Source organism: Mauremys mutica, chromosome 2 (genome assembly GCF_020497125.1).
Source record: "Mauremys mutica isolate MM-2020 ecotype Southern chromosome 2, ASM2049712v1, whole genome shotgun sequence".
Lineage (NCBI taxonomy): Eukaryota > Metazoa > Chordata > Testudines > Geoemydidae > Mauremys > Mauremys mutica.
This window is the reverse complement of record NC_059073.1, coordinates 203,006,213-203,030,979: the sequence shown is the minus strand read 5'-3', so window position 1 is coordinate 203,030,979 and position 24,767 is coordinate 203,006,213. Positions and strand designations below refer to the sequence as shown.

General features: G+C 42.8%; 1 protein-coding gene across 1 annotated transcript in view; it reads left to right on the top strand.

The window, feature by feature from the left end:
- The window catches only part of STARD3NL (STARD3 N-terminal like), a 49,508-nt gene that overhangs the window by 5,587 nt on the left and 19,154 nt on the right, over positions 1-24,767 (top strand). Inside the window, exons 2-3 of the mRNA XM_045005807.1 lie at positions 13,716-14,013; positions 24,155-24,232. Coding sequence (XP_044861742.1) covers positions 13,789-14,013; positions 24,155-24,232 — 303 coding nt within the window. The 5' untranslated portion in view covers positions 13,716-13,788. The remainder of the gene's footprint in view (positions 1-13,715; positions 14,014-24,154; positions 24,233-24,767) is intronic.

The following is a 24,767-nucleotide window of genomic DNA, read 5'->3' as shown; positions in this document are numbered from 1 at the left end:
TAAATTCAGTCAAGACAAATTTATTTGCTCCTGTTTCTTCTTTGCTAACCCACTTCACCTTGAATGATCCCTTGGAATGTATTAACTACTTAGGTTAAACAATCTGTTCCACCTTGAATGTAGCTGTTACACTTTGAGTGCATTTTCCAGACCTGAAGAACACTCAAAAGCTTCTCTTTCTCACCAACAAAAGTTCATCTTATAAAAGATATTACCTCACCCACCTTGATTCTCTAATATCATGGACCAGCACAGCTACGAAAACCACTGTATATGACCTAAAAACAAATGATCTTTTTCTTCTGACAATCAAGGCAATTAAAATAACTTTTCTATTTTGGAGCTGGGCTGTAGGTCAGACAGCTTATATTCTGAAAGCTACATGTTGATAAAGAAAAGTTTCTTTAAATCTCATCAAGATGAAAATCCATTTGAAAGATAAAATTTCAAATATTTTATAAGGTCTATATACCCTTACAAGGTATTCTCACAGTGAGGTGTACTTAAACTCTGTATATTGGATAAGGAATGTTCCTTAAATCGTAGGATGTTACAGATAAAAAAGACATGTCATATTTCCTGCCAAAGCAGATTATTCCATATGGAATGCTTGTAGCTTATTTTGGTTCACTGTTAAGTGTTCCAAGTGATAGGACTTCCACTACTGTTCTTAGACTCTTCTGAAGTCTACTACATCTTATACCATGCTCTATTGCTGGAAAAGTCTCCCTGTTCTCATCTGCCAAGCACCTCTTTTTAACACCCCCCCCTTAAAGTCTTCATATACGTAATCAACAATCCCCACACATTTCCTTTATTGAACAGTTGTAAAAGATTGAGGAGAGATAGTGTTTTACACTGTAAATTACATGTAATGTCCTGCATTGCTGTATTCCGGGTTCTCAAACTGTGGGACATGACCCCAAAGTGGGTTGGGACCCCATTTTAATGGGGTCACCAAGGCTGGTGTTGGCCCTGGTCCTTAGCCAGTCTGAAGTCCAAGCCCCACCGCCTGGGGTAAGGTTACGTGTCCACCATCCAGGGCAGAAGCCTTTGAACTTCAGCTTTGCTTTTACCGCCCCCCCCCTCCCAGGGCAGCGGGGCTTGGTCAGGCTTGGTCTTTGGTCCCCACTCCTGGGGTCGTGTAGTAATTTTTGTTGTCAGGAGGGGATCATGGTGCAAGGAAGTTTGTGAACCGCTGTTGTATTCCGTTAACCCGTTCTTTCTACCCCTGTTTTTGGATTCATTTGGATAAGGTAAGTATGGGTATTTGTGTAAGTAGCATGCACAGGCCCATGGGCATCAGCACCTAAAACATTTTCACTGATAAGTAGCTAACTGAGGAATAAAGGTAGATAAAGACACGGGTGAGGCTGGGGAATGTCCCTCACCATGCCTCTTAATTGGCCGAAAGCTCCATGGCAATGGAGACAGTGTGGAAGTCGCTATAGTAGTGTTCTTAGAATGACCTAACACCTTGGATTTGTCCCTTAAAGTAGTCAGAGCATGAAGGGAAACTCTAGTAATCTGTTGGAGGGTATCTGACAGAAGGGATGTCACAAAGGGAGAGGGAAATGTACAGAGAAATCTGGGCAATCCAACTTTGTCTGCACTAAGTGACTACATAAGATACAGAAAATCTTTCCTTTTTGTTTAGAGGGGAAAAATCTCTTTAGACTGAAGTGCTTGTCAGGAGTGGCATCTGCTGTATAAAAATTTCTAGTACTAGATCTCATCTTCTGAACCTTTATGGTGACTCTTACACCGCTGTCTTCCACCAGTAGCCCATCCCAGTGGATTCTGATTCATAACCATTGTTGTATTTAACTGTATGTAAACTATTTGCATGTTTCCAGTCATCTTTAGATGATAGAGTATGGTCTGATCAAATAGAAAAACCTGATTGGAATTAACATTTTGCCTAGTTCTTACTCCTTTACAAATATTAACTAAGTGCATGCTGCACATATATTGGTTATTTTGAGGTCTTGACTCATTGTATATGATAGCCTAAAATGTTTTTCAAGTCTTGATTAGGTATTGGCCTAGGTGGACAGGACAAAATACATTAAAATGATGGTTATTGTAATCATGGTTCTCAACACTTTTGTAAGTTTTGCCTCCCTCTGCTAGTGCTAGCACTTTCCAGAAAAACTGTAATGTGAGACAAAGGCCAGTCTTAAACTACTTCAGGGTTCCGGTATTTTTGCTATTGTGGACAGAGGTCTAGGATGAAACAAGGGAAGCTTCTAGAGAAGAATGCAGTTTTAATCAATGCATTTAAGACTACTTTGTAAACAAGACATACTGATGAACTCAGAGTTAACATACATCTTGGAAAGTATAATCCAGTAGGGTTTTATTTTGCTAAAAACATCAGGGACATGTTAGAATGCCTGCAACAGAGCTTTTTTAATCAGTGGCTGGACAAGAGATCAAGTAGTGATTATCTCCATTTTCTGTAATTGTTACCTCTTTACTTCTGTTTGTGCTGTTAAGAGTTTGCATGGTTTGAGCTTTCATTTCCTGTTCCATTTAGGCTGTTATCAGTAATTGTCGTCTTTTTGTATATTTCTAGTGGTTTTTCTATTGCTTTTTCATGGAGCTTTCCGGGTGGATCAGTACAAGTGCTGTGTCTAAAAGTTGTATCTGTTCCTACTTGAATAGTTATTGTATCCTCCATAGATAGGCTAAAACCTGAATTTACAGAGTAGGTTGTTGGTCATTCCCATATCTAGATTCTATATTTTGATAGTCAAGCTATAATACCAACCAAAAATTGAATCTAATTCTAAGTTTAGGAAGCATGTTTCTAAAAATTGTTTTGCAAGTATTTTGAGGAAGTGACAGTTATTGGGGAAGAGGAAAAGATACTTAGCACATAACTAGTGCAGTGTCAAAACCTTCCTTAAAGATTAAGACTAGCCTAGGAAAGTGCTATGTATTGAGTAGGGAAGGGGTGAGAGTCTTGAAGAGGAATATTTGTGATTTAGATGTAGTTTGGTTTGGGCAGAAGTGACTATTGTAATGTTACTAGTACACCTCTACTCTGATATAACGCTGTCCTCAGGAGCCAAAAAATCTTACTGCGTTATAGGTGAAACCATGTTATATTGAACTTGCTTTGATCCTCCGGAGTGCGCAGCACTGCTTTACTGCGTTATATCTGAATTTGTGTTGTATCGGGTTGCGTTATATCAGGGTAGAGGTGTAGCTACTATTCACTATAAGCTGATTTCTCTAAAAATGAGTTCTTAACTCATCCTAAAAATATAGTCAACATAGAATGACTTATTGATAGATAATAGTGAATAAAATTGTAGAGGAATTTGTCCAGTGGGATTCCCCAAGGCTTGGTGGCAAGCTCGGTCTCAACATCTTCATTAAAATTTGGAAGGGGTAAAAAGCACAAAATTAATATTATGGGTTTTACTACAGATATTACTTTTGGATGTGCTCTCCATACCAGTGAAGATAACCACACAGAACAAATTAGAGGTGAGAAATATGTGCATGAAACAACCAAAGTGAAATTCAAATTAAAGCAACAAACTAATAGGTATAACATATAATAGGCTGGAATACAGATTCACTGGCAAGCTGAAAAGTGGAAAGCAGTAATGCTTAGAGACCTCGATGTGATAATGGACAGTAATTTTAGAGTAGAGTCCCAATTTTATGAACATCGATCATATTAATGAACAGTTATTTAGCAGCAGAAAAACAGTTTGTGACTTCAGTCCTTCAGCCAACGTTCAAGCAGCTGTACAGGTTTGAAAAAACAGATTTGATGGCAAAGAAGAGAGGTAGTTCTCTTAAAGAAATCAGGCAGACTATTCATTTGTTACTATTCGTTATGTACACTATCATTGAACAATTAAGTTAAATTGTTCACTGTATACACTGTAATTATGAGATGTTCAGTTTTGATCTTATGAACACAATCACAACTTTGATGCAATTTGTTGATCTTATGAAAACAATCCCCAATTAGTCCATAAAATGGGGTCCAAGTGTAATTATTTAATGCCGTATGACAGTAAAACAGGCCAGAGTGACTTTGGGCAGTCTTGTTACAGGCATGTCATGGGGAAGGGAAGTAGTAGTCCCTTTTTATGATTAGTGAGACTGCATTTTTACTTTGCTATGACTGTACATCATTTTACAGTGTTCCCCAGTGCACCCATCCCAGAATTCCTGTCCTGAAACACTTAGTCTAAAGGTATAAGCAGGTAAATATAGACATTTTTAGATTAAACCGTGTAATAACTCATAATATTATCATTGGTAGGTACTTCAGTACCAAAATGACTACTCGGAAGTGATCAGAGAAGAGGATCAGAAACTATTAGGGTTTGATTTCTGAGGAATAACTAAGAGCTGCGTATTGCAGTAGTGTAGCCTAAGGTTGACAGTACCAAGGATGGAGAAATCAAGTAATGAGATGACATTAGGAAAAAATGAGAATCAAAATCAAGAAGATTTTGTTGATGGTGAGATCTACATTATAGGACCATGAAATATTCAAGGGAAATGGTGAAATTCCTATTATTTTGGACAAGTGAACGTAAACTAAATAAAACACTACAAAATTACCTGCAGGAAATGTCTGTATGGCTGAAGAAACACAAGACACAACCAAGTCTTTTCCAGCTCTTAATTTCTTAGCTGATGCATATCCTATTGTAAGATGGTCCAGCTGGACAAAATATTAGTAAGTAGAATTGATGGACAGAATATTAGTAAATAGAGGTGATGGGGAGGAATGAAAGAACAATTCCTGCAAAAAATAAATCTATAGATATGTTTAAAAACTTGTTTTGCAGGGTTTGGCATGGAAACATTTCCTCAACTTTTGAAAAATGAGAAAGCTTTAATCATAACTTTGCCTAAGATTTTTGTCACAGGTATTTTTAGTAAAAGTAATGGACAGGACATGGGCAATAAACAATAAATCATGGAAACTTGAGCCTTGCAGCATAGAGCAGGAGCTGAAGCCTCACCACGCGGGGCTGAAATCATGGAGGTCATGTAAAATCATGGAAACCGTGATCGACTCGTAGTCTATGTTATGATGTTTAACTTTTCCTTTTACCGCTCTGTCTTTTTGAAAGTTAGAGAAATTTTAAAAAGTTGAATGGAGAGGGGGGATGTTTGGTCTGTTAAATTCAGTGGTAAAAAAAGCACAGGGGGCAAAAACAATATGAATTTTGGAAGTGTTTTGTTTTTTAAAAATAAACAAAATACAAACTTATTTAGTTATGAATAGGGCCATGAAATACCTGTCTCAGACCATGAAATAAGCCCTTCCCCTTGAAATCTGATCTCTCCCTTGCTCCTGCTCCTAGCTGCAAGTCCCCGCTGGGCTGGGGAGGGACAGGACTTGTCTTTCCCCTGCACTGCCGCTCTTAGTCTCCTGTGTGAGGGGAGTGACCCACCTCAGAATGCCTTCTCCCACTGCAGGAAGCTCCCTGACCAGCATCGGAGGTTCCTGCAGCTGGAGGAGACTTGTGGAGTTGGGTCCGATCTCCCTGTGCTCCTGGAAGCTCCCCAGCCAGGGGACTTCTAGCTTTGAGTCCATGCTGGGCTGGGGAGAGACAGGACTTGTCCTTCCCTTGCATGCCAGCTCTGGCGGGGAGAAGGAGAGCTCAGACCGACTTCTAGGTACCTTTTAGTTTGGGCCCCCATGGTTACAACACTGTGAAATTTGAGATGTAAACAGCTGAAAATGTGAAATTTATCAGTTAAAAAACCCTCTGTCTGTTAAATTGATCAAAATGGACTGTGAACTTGGTAGGGCCCTAGTTATGAAATTTCCTATTGAGAAATCAATGTTGTTAATTACTTACCTGTGGGAATTCTTCAGTGAAACCTCATTTTTGTCAGAAACATTTGGTTTTGCTTGGAAAATTGATCAGCTCTCTTAATAAGGGTAATTGAGCTACTACCAGTGTACTAGCTGAGAGATCCACAATATTTAATAGAAATAATTTCCAGATAAATAAGGCATATAAGTGATTTTGATTTAATGCCTTAAATCTACTTTAGCATTAAAGAAGAAACTAACTACATACCCTCAAATTTTCCCAGTACAAAACAAATTGCTACCTGGTAGCAGTTCAGAGGTTTACCTGGATTTGTTCTGTCTCAGTCAGGTAGAAGACCCTTCATTTAAAATCTTGAGGTCCCCTTGTCTTTTGGATCATGTCCTATGTGGGTAATATTTTTCATCCTCAGAGGAAAAGCTCCATCTTCTGCTTGTCTTTAATACAAAACAACGCCATCTACCTAGCCACACCACCATTTCCTATTAAATGAGCTGATAGCCTGTTTCTTGGTTGCAAGAGTAGGTGGCCCAGCTGCCCCAGATGTGCATTTCTAAGCAGCTCAACAGTTCCACCTTCTCAAGTATTACCCAGCCTTCCCAAACACGTAAGTGGCTTTGGGAGAAAGAGGGAATAACAACATCTATATAAGACATGTCATTTTGCGTAAACAATCTAGCAAATTCTATGTCTAGGTCCAGCGTACCCTGCACAATTCCATGTATATGACTACAACGATCTAAGAATTCTGGTATCAACAATTTGTAAACTGAGGGTATGGCTACACTTGCAACTTCAAAGCGCTGTGCTCTGAAGTGCAAGTGTGGTCGCGGCGCCAGCGCTGGGAGAGAGCTCTCCCAGCGCTGCAGGTACTCCACCTCCCCAAGTGGATTAGCTTACAGCGCTGGGAGCCGCGCTGTTTACACTGGCGCTTTACAGCGCTGTAACTTGCTGCGCTCAGGGGGGTGTTTTTTCACACCCCTGAGCGAGAAACTTGCAGCGCTGTAAAGCGCCAGTGTAGCCAAGGCCTAAGTGAATGTTGGGTAGTTTTCTGCTAGTTTATCAAGATGCATATGCTATTTTTTTACCTTTGTTATTTTCCTCAATAAAGACAATAGCTGATTGTTTAAGACTTTAGTCTAGTGTGTAATTCTTTTTAGATTAACTAGGTCAGAAATAGTCAACCTTTCCAGACTACTGTACCCCTTTCAGGCATCTGATTTGTCTTGCATACTCCAAGTTTCACTTCAGTTAAAAGCTACTTGTTTACAAAATCAAACATAAAAATACATAAGTGTCACAACATCATATTATTGAAAAATTGCTCTTTCTCATTTTTATCATATAATTATAAAATAAATTAATTGGACTATAAATATTGTACTTACATTTCAGTGTATAGTATATAGAGCAGTATAAACAAGTCAGTGTATGAAATTTTAGTTTGTACAGTAACTCCTTGCTTAACATTGCATTTATATTCCTAAAAAATGCGACTTTAAGCGAAATGTTGTTAAGCGAATCCAATTTCCCCATAAGAATTAATGTAAATGGGCGGGGTTAGGTTCAAGGGACATTTTTTTCACAGGCAAAAGACTGTGTGTGTGTGTGTGTGTGTGTGTGTGTAAAATGTGCATATATATATATATATATATATATAATACACACACACAGAGTATAAGTTTTAAATAAGCAATTTAATACTGGTACACAACAATCATGATTGTGCAGCTTGGTTGAGGTGGTGAAATCAGAGGGTGGGATATTTCCCAGGGAATGCCTTACTGCTAAATGATGAACTAGCAATTGGCTGAGCCCTCAAGGGTTAACACGTTGTTAATGTAGCCTCACACTCTACAAGGCAGCACAAATGGAGGGAGAGGAGACAACATGGCAGACAGACACACACACCGTGTGAGAGAGATGCACATTGCCTCTTTAAGTACTGCTGACCCCACTCTAAGTACACTGCCTTTTTAAATAGATCAGCAAGTTGAGACAGCAGCTCCTGCCAGCAAGCTCCCTCCGTCTTGAGCCCTGTCATGTCGCCCCCCACCCCTTTGGAAATGGGGTAAGCAGGGTATAGGAGCAGGTGGGAGGGCGACACCCTGACATTAGCCCTCCTCTTCCTCCCCCCCACACGCACAGCAAGCAGGAGGTTCCGGAGAGCAGCACCAAGGCAAAGGGCAGGAGCAGCACATGGCAGTGAGGGGAGGGACAGCTGAACTGCTGGCAATTGATAGCCTGCTGGGCGGCTGCCACACAGGGAACTTAGGGAACGGAGAGCTGATAGGGGGCTGCCAGTCCACCCTGGTTCCAAGCCCTCACCAGCTAGCTCCAATGGGCTGCTCTTCCTGCAAGCAGTGGACAAAGCAGGTGGCCGCCAAATAATGTTATAAGGGAGCATTGCACAACTTTAAACAAGCACGTTCTCTAATTGATCAGCAATGAAACAAGGTTAACTGGGACAACTTTACATGAGGAGTTACTGTACTGACTTCTCTAGTGCTTTTAATGTAGTTTGTTGTACAACTAGGCAAATATCTAGATGAGTTGATGTGTCCTCTGGAAGATCTCTGCATGCTCCCAGGGGTACATGAACCCCTGGTTGAGAACCACTGAACTAGGTTGTCTTTTATTATATAGATGTAAGTGGCATTTTACGTTTGAAAACCATAGTGCTTCCTATTATTTATCAAATTCTTTTTTAAGTTCAGGAGGCCAAAGTACTACCTGAATATTATCAATGGATGGTACGTTCAAGTTATTCACCATTGCAGTTTTATCAACAAAACCAACTATAAATTTGTCTAAATATAGCCTACTAACTCATTTCAATTTTTGTATCTAATTCGTTTTTATATTGGCTGCCACATATCCAGTGATGTGGTCCCAATGTTTAGTAAGAAATTTACCCATGGACTTTCCCCCTTTATCTGCCATAAAACATAGCTAGGGTTTTTCCTAAAATACTTAATTAACTTTAGAAAAAAACAAATGAATATGCACATATACACATCCAAATCATTGTAATTTATTTATGTAGGTTTTTTTTGGAGACTCAGTAATAAAAACGTGAAAAGTGATAATTTGTATGTTTGTTAATATCACTTTTCTCAGCAAGCTACAGGACAAATTAAGCCCTGGATGTGGGGTCAGGAGATGGTGGGGGGATTGGATGTGGGGCCTAGAGGAGGCAGCAGGGGCTTGGGCTGATGGGCGGGGGGGGTGAGCCCTGACATCGTGTGGCTGGAAGCCAGCGCGTGTGGCTGGAGCTGGGGGCTGGCATCTGCCGTCGCACAGCTGGAGCTGGGAGGCCGGGCTGGCACCCGCCACTGCACAGTTGGAGCTGGAGGCTTGCACCCAGGGCTAGAGCTCACTGCTGCGTGGCCCAGAGTCCGGAGCTAGGGGACAGAGTCCAGGGCCACGTTGTCAGAGTTGGGGGTCAGTGCCTGCTGCCACACGGCTGGAGCTGGCACTTGCTGCTGCGTCTCAGAGGTCTGCACCCGGGGCCAGCTCCTGCCACCAGGGGTTGGCACCTGCTGCCACGGGGCTGGGGCCGTATGGCTGGAGCCAAGGGTCAGCGTCCGTCACTGCATGGCCAGGGCCGGGGTCAGCATCCAGCACCTTGGAGCCTGGGACTGGAGCTGGGGACCAGTGCATGCTGCTGCACAGCCAAAGCTGGGGGCCGGAGTCCAAAGCTCCGCAGCTGGAGGCTGGGGCCACATGGCTGGACACAGGAATCGGAGTCAGGGGTCGACTGCATGGCCAATATCTTGAAGTCCAGCCACTGGAGCTCGCTGCCCAGCCACCCCAGGGCTGAAGGCTGAGCCCCATCGTGCCCCCACCCACCCCAGTGGGTCGAGAACTCACCTTGCTCCTGCAGTTTTGTGCCCCACCTGTCTCCAGAGACGATGCAGGAGCAAAAGGGAGGAAGGGAGAGGGTCCAGTGCTTTGCCCCACTCCATCACCACCCAGGAGACTTGTGGCTGCACAAAAAGCCACTGGTGGCCACATTTGAGAAACACTGTGCGCTTGTAGAGGGCTGAAGGATTGTAAGTCGTTTTTTGTTTGTTTGTTTTCCTATTTAAACAAAAGCGTTCCCTTAACTAAAGAGAATATCTCTTAGCAATCAAACTTATATTACAGTAAGTTTGATTTGGAAATGTGGGGTGGAGGGTGAGAGAGAGAGAGACAATGAGACCATCTATTGCTACTACACCACAGCATTAAACTTTTCTTGTTTGAAAAGAGGAAGGGGTTGGTTTTGAAAATCTTGTAGGCAGCTGTGATATTTTCCTCATTACATTTTTTTTTTAAGGTACTGGATCTAGTGCAATTTTGGGCATTGAAAAGACAAAATTGGTCCTCTAGAATTTTTTGAGCCTCAGTAGACAACCATCTCTGGGGATGTTGTCATCGCAGGGAAGAAAGGCTGTATTTGGAGAGAGGGTGAGCTCTCATTAGATTCATAAAAGTTACTCTAATCCTTCCTTCATTTTGGTGGTGGAACTTTAACAAAGAGCCACCTCAAACACATTGTTCCTCCTACTAATTCTTTCCCAGGTGTTGTTTTCTGGTAGTCCTCGGAAGTTGGAAGTGCTGACATGGAGTGCTGTAGAAAAACTCTCACATGCAAAGTTGTATGAGTGCTAAATATCTTACTGTATATTTATACCCTTTCTGTGGTGGTGTTAGTTTTATATTTTTAGCATAAATCTAAATGTAATACTTAAATACCACTTCCTTCCTCTCCTAGAATAATTATTTAATTTTACTTTCACTTGGCTGAACTGCTGATACGGCCTTTGACCTCTTCTTTCTCTAAAAATAATAATAGTTTTATTATTTGATGAAAAATGCTTTCCTGGTTGTTTTTAATTTACTTTAATATTGTGTCCTTTACTTTGTGTAAGAGACAGAATTGTAGAAGATTAGAGTCTTAGTATTATAAGAAGTTGTACTATAGGTCCCAACTTGAGGCATCATGTATGTACAGTGAATAGGAAAAACTGGGGGGAGTGGTGTATTGGTATGGGAACAAGTATATTAAAAATGTGACCTGGGGTTTTTTCTAAGCATGATTTATCTTTTAATTGGTTTTTGTTTTTGTGATTATTTTCTTCAGTATTAATTGTCAGTGGATTTTACTAGATGCCATTTTTTTGAGCATAAGCAAAAGTTAATTTGTAGTCATTAGGCAGCAGTTGATGAGAACATATTTCTTTATTTTAAGTGGGTTTTAGGAGGGTTTATGAAGTTCCAAGTTAGAGTTCATATAACAGACCATTTAACAACTCTGTATCTGACTCTGAAAAAATATTGCAACCCTGACTCAACTAACTTTAATTAGTTCCATTATTTTTCATTTGACTCGGATTCTTGAATTTGAGGATCTCAAGCACTGGATTTCCTCTTGGAAATTTTCAGTTGCACTAGTTTTATTTATGCTTAGGTGGCTTTTAAGAAATGGTTTGTCATAAGGCTTTCAGAAGTCATGGATTCTGTTACTTCCTTTTTTTGGGGGGTGTGGGGGGGGAACCTTGTTGATTTCTACAGTTTTAACTTCCCTGGGGTTGAAGTGTTGCAGTTTTTTTTGGAATTGAGGGGGAGGGGAAAGTTTCACTACTTTACCCTATGTGTGACTTAATAGAGAACAACCTGTACAAAAAACCCGCCAGTCTTTGATTTGTAAAAGAATATACTGAGTACATTATACTCCTGTTTATCCAAAAAACTATTATCCAAACCTCCACGTTATTCAAATCCCTTAGTTGTCCACCAGCAGGAGATACATGCCCTCTGCAGAGGGGACAAAGCAGGGATTTGGATAACGTGAAGGTCTGAATAACAGAGCAGAAATGTTCACCTGCACCCAAGGCTAGGAGAAGCCCCTGGCTACAGGGGAGGCCACCCTGCTGCTGAATGGCTCCTGTGACAGAACAGGGACCACAGGGAGCCCTCTCCTGCTGGGCTGTCACAGGAATGAGCAGGGCCATGATAGTGGAATTGCTTAGGGCTCCCTTTGTTGCCACAGGGCTGGTAACACCTGATTCCTGCAGGCACAAGGTTGTGGAGGTGGTATCACTGGCACTGCAGCAACATAGGGAGTCCTTTGCAGCCCCGCGTCACAGGAATGGGGCAGAGCAGAGACCCCTGGCCAGGACTGTGAGGAGGAGAAGGCCCCAGAAACAGAGGAGGCAACCCTGCTGCTGAATGGCTCCTGCCTTCTCGATTATCTGAGCTGCCCACTTATTTGAATAAAATCGGTGTCTCCCATGTTATTCAGATAGTTGGGAACATACTGTACTGCCTAAATTGGCTACACCTGTTTTATATCGAAAGCTGCATAATCTTCAGTTCCAGAAATTGTTTTGGAATAAATGTAACACATTTTTAACGAATGCTGTTGGAGAAAACGAATCTGATTTTCATATCTGTTGAAACATCTGACCACCTTAGTCAGCTGTCTTTGAGGAAGCTTTCCAGAAAAAAGTATCTCATGCCACAGCAAGTGGTGGAAAAAAAACCCCTGCAGCTGCTTGTATATGAAGAAATGTATCAGTTTGAGACACCTGAGAGCACTTAATATACAAATGCAGTGTAGTGGAACAGACTTGGGCATCTGTTGACCTTTATATGTCACCATTAAGTTCTATGTATTATAGCTTCACAGAGACACACATACTGGTAATGTAACATGGTGTAAACTATGGGGCAAGATTTAACGTATCAGCTCAGTAGAGCAGGATACCCAGAAGTAGAGATGTCAGTAGTTGGTTGTAATGAACCTTTAACTTATTCCTGTTTCTTTCGCAGCCAAGTCAGTCATACCCTGGCCAGTGATAAGTGTGGGTGGCAGACACCCTTCTGTCTTTAAGAAGTTGTACTAAGTAGACTTCTGCTCTCTTACAACTTGTCTAAACACAGAAGTCACACTGGTTTATCTAAAGGTGCGATGTTGCATCAATTTAGCTAAACCAGTGGAACTTTGTGTACGTTTAGACCGGTTTAGCTAAATCAATCTAACGTCACATCTTTGGTTATATCAGTACTACTCTTTGTGTAGACCAAACCTCAGTCTGCAGACAGCAAGCCCCTAATTCCCTTTCCCCAAATTATCTAAAGCTTGACCTGGGCCTGAGTACTTTGACTTACTGCATAAAAGTTTTAGATACAATATGCTGATGTTTGAAAATCAAGTAATCATTCCATGAAGCAGTGATGAAAGTGATGGAAAGAGTAGGCCCAGCTAGAGAACCTACTTTTACTAATCATTTAGAGTGCTTTCTAAATTTGAAGTACGATGCAAGCATTAACTAATCAATCTGCACAACATCCATATGAGGTGTTAACCACAGTTTTGCAGATGGAGACAGCAAGACAAGCTGAAGTGACTTGCCCAGGGCCACCCAGTCAATCAGTAGCAAAGCTGATTAGAGTTTGGAAACCTCCAACTCTAGACTACATTTCCTGAAATATGGCTCATATTGCTATATGCACCGCTACCTCAATATAGCGCGACCCGATATAACTCGAATTCGGATATAACGCGGTAAAGCAGTGCTCCGTGGGGCAGGGCTGCGCACTCCGGTGGATCAAAGCAAGTTCAATATAACGTGGTTTCACCTATAACTCGGTAAGATTTTTTTGGCTCCCGAGGACAGCGTTATATCGAGGTTGAGGTGTATTTAAATATTAATATTCTGTCTCAAAAAGGGAATTTATGGGTGAGCTTAGAAAACATGTTAAAAGCATTTTTCAGCACCCAGTTGCCAAAGACACTCAACTGTTGGATTACAAAAAACAGTTCAGGTCTGATTAGATGAAGTTTGCTTAGTAGCGGTTAGTTTGCTATGACTTAACATTTTGGATTTGTTCTTTCTAGAGACATCTCCTCCTATATGGATCAGCCCGCTAGTGATGGTGAAGCTGGGAAAAGGCTACTGTAACCACCGCCAGGATGAATCGGCTGCCAGATGATGGTGAAAATGCTCAGAGCAGCAGTCGGGGCTCTTGTCCTTCCTTGCAGGATGTCCATTCCATCAACCCAGCGCAGCTGATGGCAAGGATCGAGTCATATGAAGGAAGAGAGAAGAAAGGCATATCAGATGTCAGAAGGACTTTCTGTTTGTTTGTTACCTTTGACCTTTTATTCGTAACCTTGCTGTGGATAATAGAGCTAAATGTGAGTCTTGTTTTTCAAACTTTTTTAGATTTGTTTTTTCCATCAGGGGTTGGTGGGCTCAGAAATGGCTAATTGCCACCATTTCACTCCCACTCAAAGTGTGTACTGTCACCCAGTTTGACATGTTACATTATAACAAATGTCTTGCCATCTAACAGTCGGTGAAAACAGATACCCATTTAGCTTAGCAGTGGCAACTCCTTTTTTTAAATCACTGGCATTTACGCTTCATTATTATCCATTTGTATTGTTAAATCTTTTCTGACAACACTTCAGTCTGAATTCTAATTATTAACCATGTCAAACTAGAACAAGGAAAGTGCAGAGTACTTAACAGAGAGCAAAGAATCAAAAAGATTCACGCTTCCGTGAATTTGGATATTAAGTGTGAATTTCAATCTAACAAGGGTTTAGCTTGTTACCACGTGACACATTGAAAAGAATATTTTCCTGCATTGCTTATCTCTCCTGAGAGAGATTTCCCTCAGGGGTGCTCTCGGCCAAAGTTGTTTTGGTTTTTCACATAAAATATTTTCCTTGTGCCAAGTTTACTCTAAGATTAATTTTTTAAATATATTAATTTTGCTGTTGCTGAGATCTTCTCCCTTAACTGCTTTGATTAATAATCTGGAATGTATCCTCAGAAATATCAAAGTGGCTGTTTGCTGTGGGTAAGCACTGAGATTACTCAATTCAAACAGCTGTTCCTAGGTCCTGGATTTGAAATCATACCAAGAGGTATGTAATAATGTAAAGATCCCATATGTTCAGTATTTACATTTTATTGTGAAATATGGATATGAGGTGACTCTATCTAGACCTTAACCACATTTTTGAGGAGTTTGATCCAGCAGCAAGCTGAAACAAAAGATTTAATTTCGTAGAGATACGCTATTTTGATTGTAAAAGATGTCAATAAGAAAACAACCCAGATGAAAAGATTGATTTAGATGAGTGGATCTTTGTGGGAAAGGGGATATCCAGTCTTCAATTTTTATAGCTTATGAATATTTTTTTAATAAATTACTCTATAAATGACATTTACCCATTTAAGATCCATATTTTTGCAATTAAGGAGGTGCGCTGTTGGAGGAGTTGCAGAGAAAGGAGAACATACTTGCACATGTGGTGGTTGTGTCCCAAATTAGATTGTTTTGGGAGGAAGTTATTAAAGAGTTATTAAAGCATTATGACAAAATGCTGACTTCCTAGAGATCCCCTGTCCTGCTTACTTAATGCTCCAGTAAAAGGATCTACATTTTAAACAGAATGTCAAATTATTTTTTTTAATTGTTTAGCAGCTAATCTTTGTACTGCACATAATTGGAAACGTGAGCACTCCTATGGAATTGTGGTATAGTAAAATGTGGACTATCCTTGTAATAGATAAGTTTGCGCACCAAGTGCATACAGAAGAGAAGCACCAAAAGGAGGATAGATATTTAGAAATTTTGTTGCCCTTTCTAGAATATTCAGTGGAGGAGGGCTCCTCAGCCAGCAAGGCAGAATCTTTAGCCAGGTTCTTCGATTATTAACCTGATCCTGAATAAGTGATGTATGATATAGTATGGTAATGTTTTATTGTAATTCTTCCTCAGGTAAAAAACCCTTCAACCCTCCAACATCACAAGATAAAAAGAACGTGGTTTTGTTTTGTTTTGTTTTTTAAGTTTTAAAATATCATGATTTTAAAGCTAGCCTCATGACTTGTGGGGATGGGGTGGTCAACTCTTGATTTTTAAACACTGAGTGTTGGTGCAATTGATAACGTCTGCTGTGTTCTGTCTTCCTCACTGGTGGACAACTATTGGGGTTTGGAGAAGATACCAGACTTTTCATAAACCAGAAAATGTTTCTTGGACTTGACTTCCACTTTTGGACCCGGACTGGTTAGCATCACCAGTTGTTGTTGCTGCACACTTGGTAGCTTAATATAAGTAGCAGCAAAAGTCAGAGCGGATTGCTTGGTAGGAGTGCTGGGAGGGAGGAGGAAGAGGAAGTGGGTTTTTTTTTTTTTTTGCTTATTTCCCTTCCTGAGGCTGAAGTGCTTACACATCAGGATATTTTTTAACTTTTGGTGCTATGATTATGTCAAGTGATAAAATGGCATATTAGCTATCTCTTGTTTTTCTTACTGTTCCCTCCTCCCCTAGTTCTGTTTTCCAAAGGCTTTTGTTCAGGCTGGGTAGCATTCCCCAAGTTTTTTTTTATATTATAAACATGGCATCTTTATTAATTATCATAAAGGTGGATAGATGCAAGAGGACAGTGTGCAGAAGGAAGGATTTTTGGCAAGTTGTCTCTGAGAATTGGAAGAGTGTATTGGAGCTCAAATTGAGAGAAGGGGATGAAAGTGTTTGGGGTTGCATTGGCTTGTGTGAGGGATAGGATGGGATGGGTGTTGATGACATAGTATTGGGAAGCGTCCAATCTCCCTCTGTTCCCTGCCCTTTAGCCTCCTTTGTCTATAATATCTGTGCACTCTCTCTACTTTAGTTCCGGTCCTGTGCCTATGTGAGGAGTTTAACAGTGCACTCTTCCTGTCAGGACCGCCTCTGTGATTTCAGATTGTGCTACTTTTTGGAATTAAGTGGTTAACATAATTGTCTTTTATGTGGACTTTTCTTTGGCTTTGCAACAACATACTGTTACACTTGAATGGTTCAGGTGAGAATCCAAACATCCTGTTCCAGCTGTCAAACATCCAAAATCTCATGAGTCTGGATTGGCAGGCATGTGTCCTGCCTGGCAAAAGGAGCTTTGTTCTCCAAGCCCATCAGGAGGTCAGACCAGATGATCATACTGAGCCATTTTGGCCTGAAAACATATAACTCTCTGGAATGCAGACTTTAGGTTTTCAAAATCTTGGATTTAGAACCCACTCTGAATTGTTCGTTTATTCATACCAATTTTTTTACGCTATGAACAGTGTAATAATGTAGCCATGTAACTTGTTCATCTCTGATACATGAGCTAGCTGTTACTTGCTTGTGTTGCATATACATCAACATTGTACCTACATGGGTTTTTTTCATTGTACTACATCCCAATTTAATTCCAGTAGTGATCATGTGATCAGTCTTGTTGTCTGAATAGAATTGTTTTTCTCTTTCCCATCAGAATACATGCTTTTAATATCTGCGTTGAGACATAGCCAAAATAAATCCTCATTAGTTTTATATTTTAAATTCTGTAGGGATGTATGTTTAATCTTAGAAATAAAATGACCTATCAAACTGCTATATATCTTGCAGGCAGTGTTCCCCTTGTTTCTTCCTCCTAGCATACACATTTCCAATGTATGTTCTGAAACAGCTAAAGTATTTGAGTAGAGTACCTGTAAAAGACTGGAAAAATGTGTTTGAAAACCCTGCTCTGTTGCCAGGTGGTGACTCTGAGAAGTCTTTTGGAAGTCATTCGTATTTACCAGCCAAATATAAGGCACGTAAGAGTGGTTCTCTAGAGAGAAGAGGACCTAGAGTTGGGTCTGAGCATTCCTGGGGAAGGAATGCTGGGGGAAATGAAGCCTAGGGAGAAGGCCTGCGCTGGATTTTCAATATAGTGTACTAAGAACTGTGTGAGGAAGCCAAATGCTTGTAGCTTGCAGTAGGTGAATTAACAATTCATTGAACTAAAAATACCGTGCTAGTCTGGGGAAGATAAATGGTGCAGGCATTTTGTCGTCCTGTCGGGCTGTGATTTTTTTAAATTTAAGATGATCAACTGTTTGTTTGAAAAGCAATTGTTGCTTTTGCTGCCATGAATATTAAAGCAGCAAACATTTCAGTTTCATTATAAATTATTTTTTGTCTCCATTTCCATAGTATAGTGCACAGGGAGAGGACTATAGAGACCTGAGTTTAGTTTCCTGAATTCCCCAGCTTTAAAATGGTGCTTTATTCGCCGTTACAAAAAGCTTTGAGGTTGATAGATAAAAAGCATGACAGAAATGCAAAAAGTATACTCATTGAACCCAAGTGCTAGTAAAAGAGACTCCTGCAGCTTCCCTTTTTCTAGTATGATGTGAATGCTTTTACTGAGTCAACCTAAAATCTTTAAATTCCGAGGTGCTATCAACAGAAAAGCTAAATACTAAATAAGTATACTAAAATATTGATACCATATTTTAAACTGAAAAACCAAGCCATTCCCCATGTACAGATAGGGTAACAGGTAGATCTACGCTCACGTGATCTGCCCAAGAAGTTAATGTTAATACTTGATCTCATTTTAACAGATAAACTCCTCTAAGATTTTTAAATAAATGAGGTAAATTTTTAGACATTAACTTTTAATGGGGCCATAAATGGAGATGGCTTAGAGCTGCTTTCTGTAGCTCCATCATGATCATCAGAAAACAGGGGAAGTCAGGGTTGCTACCTGCTGAAACAGTCATTTAGTGCTGGTGTTTGTGATAGTGCTTTCCTGTGTGCAGTCAGGAAGTAGTGCAAATTGATGAGGGTTTGCTGTCATGGCACTGCAGTGAGGGAGCACTATTGTCTCCTGGTAGTAGACAACAGATAGCACTACAGTAAAAGAGAAGGAGGAAGAGAATTTTTTTTCCAAGTTACTCTGTCCTGATTCTCTTTGTGAGAGAATTTAAAATAATGGTTTTTTACATTAAAAAGTTCTTTGGACTAGTCTACTTATGATTGGCAGGGGAATGTGGAGTGAGGTGATGATAAAAGGAGGATAAAGGGAAAGAAAACAAGGACAGTGAAATAGGAGCAGGCCATTAAAGAGTAGTAGAGAAAATAATCTGAACACAAGGTCTTAATGAACAAATATACATCCTGAGAGTATGAAGATGGAAAGAGAACTTGTTGTCCCAACATGAATATAGCTGGTAATTTTTTATTGGTCTCTTGTTTTACATTGATAGAGTGAAATAAATTATTCTGATTGTTAGACGTGCAAGGAATTTTGGTTTCCTGCCCATGAAAAGGTGGCAAAATACATGGGTCTGGCTACGTCTTCCACCAACAATTTCTGCACTGTTACCTTAGGGTGAGAATCGGGAAGGCAGCCTCAGTAGGCCATACAGTCATTAAAAATAGGGATAATCTTAGGCCTTGTCTACACTACAAGACTATTTCGAATCAACTTAGTTCGAATTTGTGGATTCGACCTTATGAAGTCGAATTTGTGTATCCATACTAAATACACTAATTCGAATTTCTGAGTCCACATTCACGGGGCCAGCGTCGACTTTGGAAGCGGTGCACTGTGGGAAGCTATCCCACAGTTCCCGCAGTCCCCGCTGCCCATTGGAATGCTGGGTAGAGCTCACAATGCCTGCTGGGGGAAAAATGTGTCGAGGGTGGTTTTGGGTAACTGTCATCATTCAACCGTCACTCACAAACGCCCTCCCTCCCTGAAAGCGCCGGCGGGAAATCTGTTCGCGCACTTTTCTGGTCAGTGACAGCGCGGACGCCACAGCACTGCGAGCATGGAGCCCGCTGCGATCATCGCTGCACTTATGGCCGTTGTCAACTCCTCGCACCTTATCGTCCACCTCTGCAACAGTCAGCTGCTGAGAAATCGGGCGAGGAGGCTCCGGCAGCGCGGTGAGGAGAGTGGCGCAGACCTCTCAGAAAGCAGGGTACGCCGGGCAGTGGAGATCATGGTGGCAATGGGTCACGTTCATGGTGTGGAACGGAGATTCTGGGCCCGGGAAACAAGCACGGACTGGTGGGACCGCATAGTGCTGCAGGTCTGGGATGACACAGAGTGGCTGCGAAACTTCAGGATGCGTAAGGGCACTTTCCTTGAACTGTGTGACTTGCTGTCCCCTGCCCTGAAGCGCCAGGACACCCGGATGCGAGCAGCCCTGAGTGTGCAGAAGCGAGTGGCCATAGCCCTCTGGAAACTTGCCACGCCAGACAGCTACCGGTCAGTAGCGAACCACTTTGGCGTGGGCAAATCTACCGTGGGGGTTGCTGTGATGCAAGTAGCCCACGCAATCGTTGAGCAACTGCTCTCAAAGGTGGTGACCCTGGGAAACGTCCAGGTTGTCATAGACGGCTTCGCCGCGATGGGATTCCCAAACTGCGGTGGGGCTATAGATGGGACTCACATCCCTATCCTGGCACCGGCCCACCAGGCCAGTGATTACATTAACCGAAAGGGCTACTTTTCCATGGTGCTGCAAGGACTGGTGGACCATAGGGGACGTTTTACCAACATCAACGTCGGGTGGGCGGGCAAGGTTCATGACGCGCGTGTGTTCAGGAGCTCTGGTCTCTTTAGACTCCTCCAGGCAGGTACTTTCTTCCCGGACCACAAAATAACGGTTGGGGATGTGCAGATGCCTACAGTGATCCTCGGGGACCCAGCCTACCCGCTAATGCCCTGGCTCATGAAGCCCTATACAGGCGCCCTGGACAGAGAGAAGGAACTCTTCAACTACCGGCTGAGCAAGTGCAGAATGGTGGTGGAGTGTGCTTTCGGACGTCTCAAGGGGAGATGGCGGAGCTTACTCACTCGCTCGGACATCAGCGAAAAGAATATCCCCGTAGTTATTGCTGCATGCTGTGTGCTGCACAATCTGTGTGAGAGCAAGGGCGAGGCCTTTTTGTCCGGATGGGAGGTTGAGGCAAATCGCCTGGCTGCAGTTTACGCTCAGCCAGACACCCGTGCCGAGAGAATATCCCAGCGGGAAGCGCTCTGTATCCGGGAGGCTTTGAAAGCAAGTTTCCTCGGAGATCAGGGTAACCTATGACTCTCCACTTGCTTTCAAGAGAAACTGACCCTGGGCCTGTGTCAGTTTGTGTCGATTTGGATCTGCGGCTACATGCCGCGTTCTCCAAGTTTCCCCCACTTCCAAAGCACGTTTTTAAGCAAATTAATTGTTACACTCATTATTAATAAATCTTTCTTTTACTTTGCATTTCTGTTCTGGTGTTGAGACATGGACGCATACTGTGCTGGGCACGGTGTGCACTGACGTACAGACCGCTTCCTCCATAGAGGACTGACATCCTCCTGCTCCTACATAGGTCCCTGGGGTGGGGGACGGATGACAGTGGTTCTGCATGAAGGGGAGGGTTTGCAGGAAGGGGCGAGTGGTGCCTTCTTTGCATAGGGGTTTGGATGACGGCAGTGGGCTGCGGGTTTCTGCGTGGGAAGGGGTGATGGGTGTGGGAGAAGGGTGACTATCTGTCCGTGGATGAGGGCTCTTGTTGGGGCTCAGGGCAGCGGATAGGCTCGTGGATCCGTTGCAAGTGCATCGTAAGGGCAGCCTGCCTTCACAGTAATGGCGTGGCAGGCGCTAGGACCCTGGACAAGCATACACATTACGAAATGATCAGGGGCAGCATACACAACACAGAATGACCCTGGTGCCTACTGACTGCAGTGTGTGTGTGCCCCGCAGTTGATCCTTTCCCCAAGTCTGTACCCTGGTACTGTAGGCTATACCGTGCAAGTATGAAACCCCTGTCCACCCCATACACCGAAAAATCCTCTGACAGGAAAGACATGACGGAAACAGTGATTAACAGCAAACATCTTTTATTAATCTAATAAACAGTGGGGGGATGAACCTTGGATTTGGGACTGGCTGAGCCTATAAGGGAAGCACTTCTACAAATTTCTAACGTGAGAAGTGCGGGGTACACGGCCGCTCTGCTCTGGTTCAGTGACAGTTCTCACGGCCTCTACCACCCCTCCGTCTTGTACTTTTGGGTGAGGGGGGGCCAGGACTTCTTGGCTGGGGAGGGCGATTGCAGAGACACTGCAGGGGGGCCCTGTCCTCCAGCCTGCGGTCCTGCAGGACATCAACAAGGCGACGAAGCGTGTCCGTTTGTTCCTTCATGAGACCAAGCAGCGTTTGGGTGGTCTGCTGGTCTTCCTGCCGCCACCTATCCTCACGTTCCATGAGTGTGCGATGCTGCTCACATAGGGTCTCCCTCCAGTGTTTCTGCTCTGCAGCCTCTGCTCGGGAGCAGGCCATCAGTTCAGTGAACATGTCGTCCCTAGTCTTCTTCTTTCGCCGTCTAATCATTGCCAGTCTCTGCGAGGGGGATGCCGGGGCAGTCCGGGAAGGAGCCGAAGCTGTGTGATGGGGAAAGTTAGTGATTTCCTTGTACAGATACATTTTGGCGAACAGTGAACACCGTCTAGTCAATTTCTATGAAGAAGACCGTACCGGACAACAAGTGTCACGTGGTCTCCAGAGAAGCACAACATTTTGGCCTACGCTCTGATTGGCTGCGCCATTGAACAGGAGCGGAGAAGTCGGGAGAGATAGCAGAATCCCTCTAGCAGAGAGTCCTGGTAAGCCTTACAGTACATTATGCTTATCAGTTAACGGATAGCTGTGCCGTCGTGCTAAAGGCAATCTGGAAATCAGATACTATGACCCTTTTGCAGCCACTCCCGACACTGCAGGGGAAAGATCAATGTATGCTTTTCCTGTGTGGCCTACAGCACGTGGCTGCTAAGCGCGGGGCTTTGTTATGCAAAGTATAAGTAAACCATTAAGAACAGTAACTATTCGCTAATTGCCCTAATTAGATGCAGCACTTCAGTAACGAGATTACCCTGAGGCGTGTCTCTCGAGTGCAGAAAGAAAGGATGTTAAGGGAAGCACTTCACCGACCGGGACCCTACGCGGCCATGCTGGTAGAGGCGATGGTTCCCCTGTATCTGAGGATGTCGTGGCGTGGAAGAGTGAGCTTCACCGGAGGACCAAATAAGGCACCTCTTCCTCGAAACCTCCTGCGGAGGGTATTTGAGGAACTGTTTGAAGCATTTGTGGAATTGTCCATGGAGGACTATTGTTCCATCCCAATCTGTGTAGACCTACTGTTCGTTTAGTTTCCCTTTAAAAACTTTTAGATATAGTATTTATAGATAGAATTTATATTTTTGGTATACATGTTTTCGAGCAAATAAATATTTTCTTGTTTATACGACTTACCGCCTGATCCTTCCCCTGACTCTGAGTCCGGGTTCACGGCCGGTGAGGGTTGGTAGGGGATCTCTGTGAGGGTGATGAAGAGATCCTGGCTGTCAGGGAAAGCGGCATTGTGTTCGCTGTCGCCTGCGCCTTCCTCCACGGACCCTTTGTCGTCTTGCCCATCGGCGAACATCGAGTAGGAACTGTCCTGGCTCACTATGCCATCCACTGAGTCCACGGTCACTGGTGGGACAGTGGTGGCAGACCCACCGAGAATGGCATGCAGTGCCTCGTAGAAGCGGCATGTCTGGGGCTGTGCTCCGGAGCGTCCGTTTGCCGCTCTGACTTTTTGATAGCCTTGCCTCAGGTCCTTGACTTTCACGCGGCACTGCATCGCATCCCGGCTGTATCCTTTCTGTGTCATGGCTTGGGAGACCTTCTCGAAGGTCTTTGCATTACGCTTGTTGGAGCGCAGCTCCGACAGCACAGACTCCTCGCCCCACACAGCGATCAGATCCTGGACTTCCCGGTCTGTCCATGCTGGGGATCTCTTTCTATTCTTGCATTGGGCTGACTCCTCTGCTGGAGAGCTCTGCATCGTTGCAGGTGCCGCGGAGCTCGCCCCGATGTCAAAGCAAGAAATGAGATTCTAACTGTCCAGACAGGAAAAGGATTTCAAATTTTCCCGGGTCATTTCCTGTGTGGCTGCTCAGAACATCCAAGCTCGGACTGCTGTCCAGAGCGTCAACAGAGTGGTGCAGTGTGGGATAGCTCCCGGAGCTACTAAGTTCGATTTGCATCCACACCTAGCCTAATTCGAGCTAGCAAGTGCGAATTTAGCGTTACTCCACCTGTCGGGGTGGAGTACCAAATTCGAACTAAGGAGCCCCCTAGTTCGAATTAAATGGCTTCCTGGTGTGGACGGTTGAGCGATTAGTTCGAATTAACGCTGCTAAATTCGATTTAAGATCCTAGTGTAGACCAGGCCTTAGACCCATTAGATTTTTGGAAAATGCTAAATGCATTTTGATGGAAAAAAGAACATTTGTAACAATGCCACTCCCCTAATGATGTTCTAGAATAGTAACGTTTCTGGCCTCTACGTTTACTGTCTAGGCGTCAGGCAGAGAAATGCTTTGAAACTGTTACTTGTACAGTTGAAAATGGCAAGTGTTTTGACTTCAGTAATTTCCCATTTTCTGAAGCTATAAATACTAAGACTCATTTGTTCTTTTATAGGTAAATGGGGGCATTGAGACTACTTTAGAGAAGGAAGTCCTGCAGTATGACTACCATTCTTCATATTTTGATATATTTGTAAGTATTTTGTTTTAGAATTTCTTTAAAACATGCTTAATGCAAGAACTGGGATTTTTTTTTTAATCCAGAGAGGCCTTATCTTTTATTATCCCATAGTCTGAGTCCTGTGCCAGGGTTAGATTTTCTTGTAATTTAAGAGAGGGAAAATGTACTCTAAATCACATCTCTCTTTAAATTGGGGTGTATAATCTTATGTTTGGGCAATATTCCAGAAATAGATCCAGCTGTAGTGAGGGAAGAATGGATCACAGGACAATAGCTGGCATCTGTATATGTCAGGTTTGTTGCAGATTTATGTATTTCAACTAAAATAGATTTTAAAAAAATTTTTTTAATTTAAAATCTATGTTTAGATTCTATTTTAAATATGGATGACTATAGACATAATGACCCAGCTGCTTCCCTCTATACACAGGCACTAGGAACAAGGAGGAGGGGGGAGTAGCACCTCCACTGCTCATTCACCCTCCATATGGGTTGACAGAAGCCCTCCACACACACACACACACTCTCTCTCTCTCTCTCTCTCTCT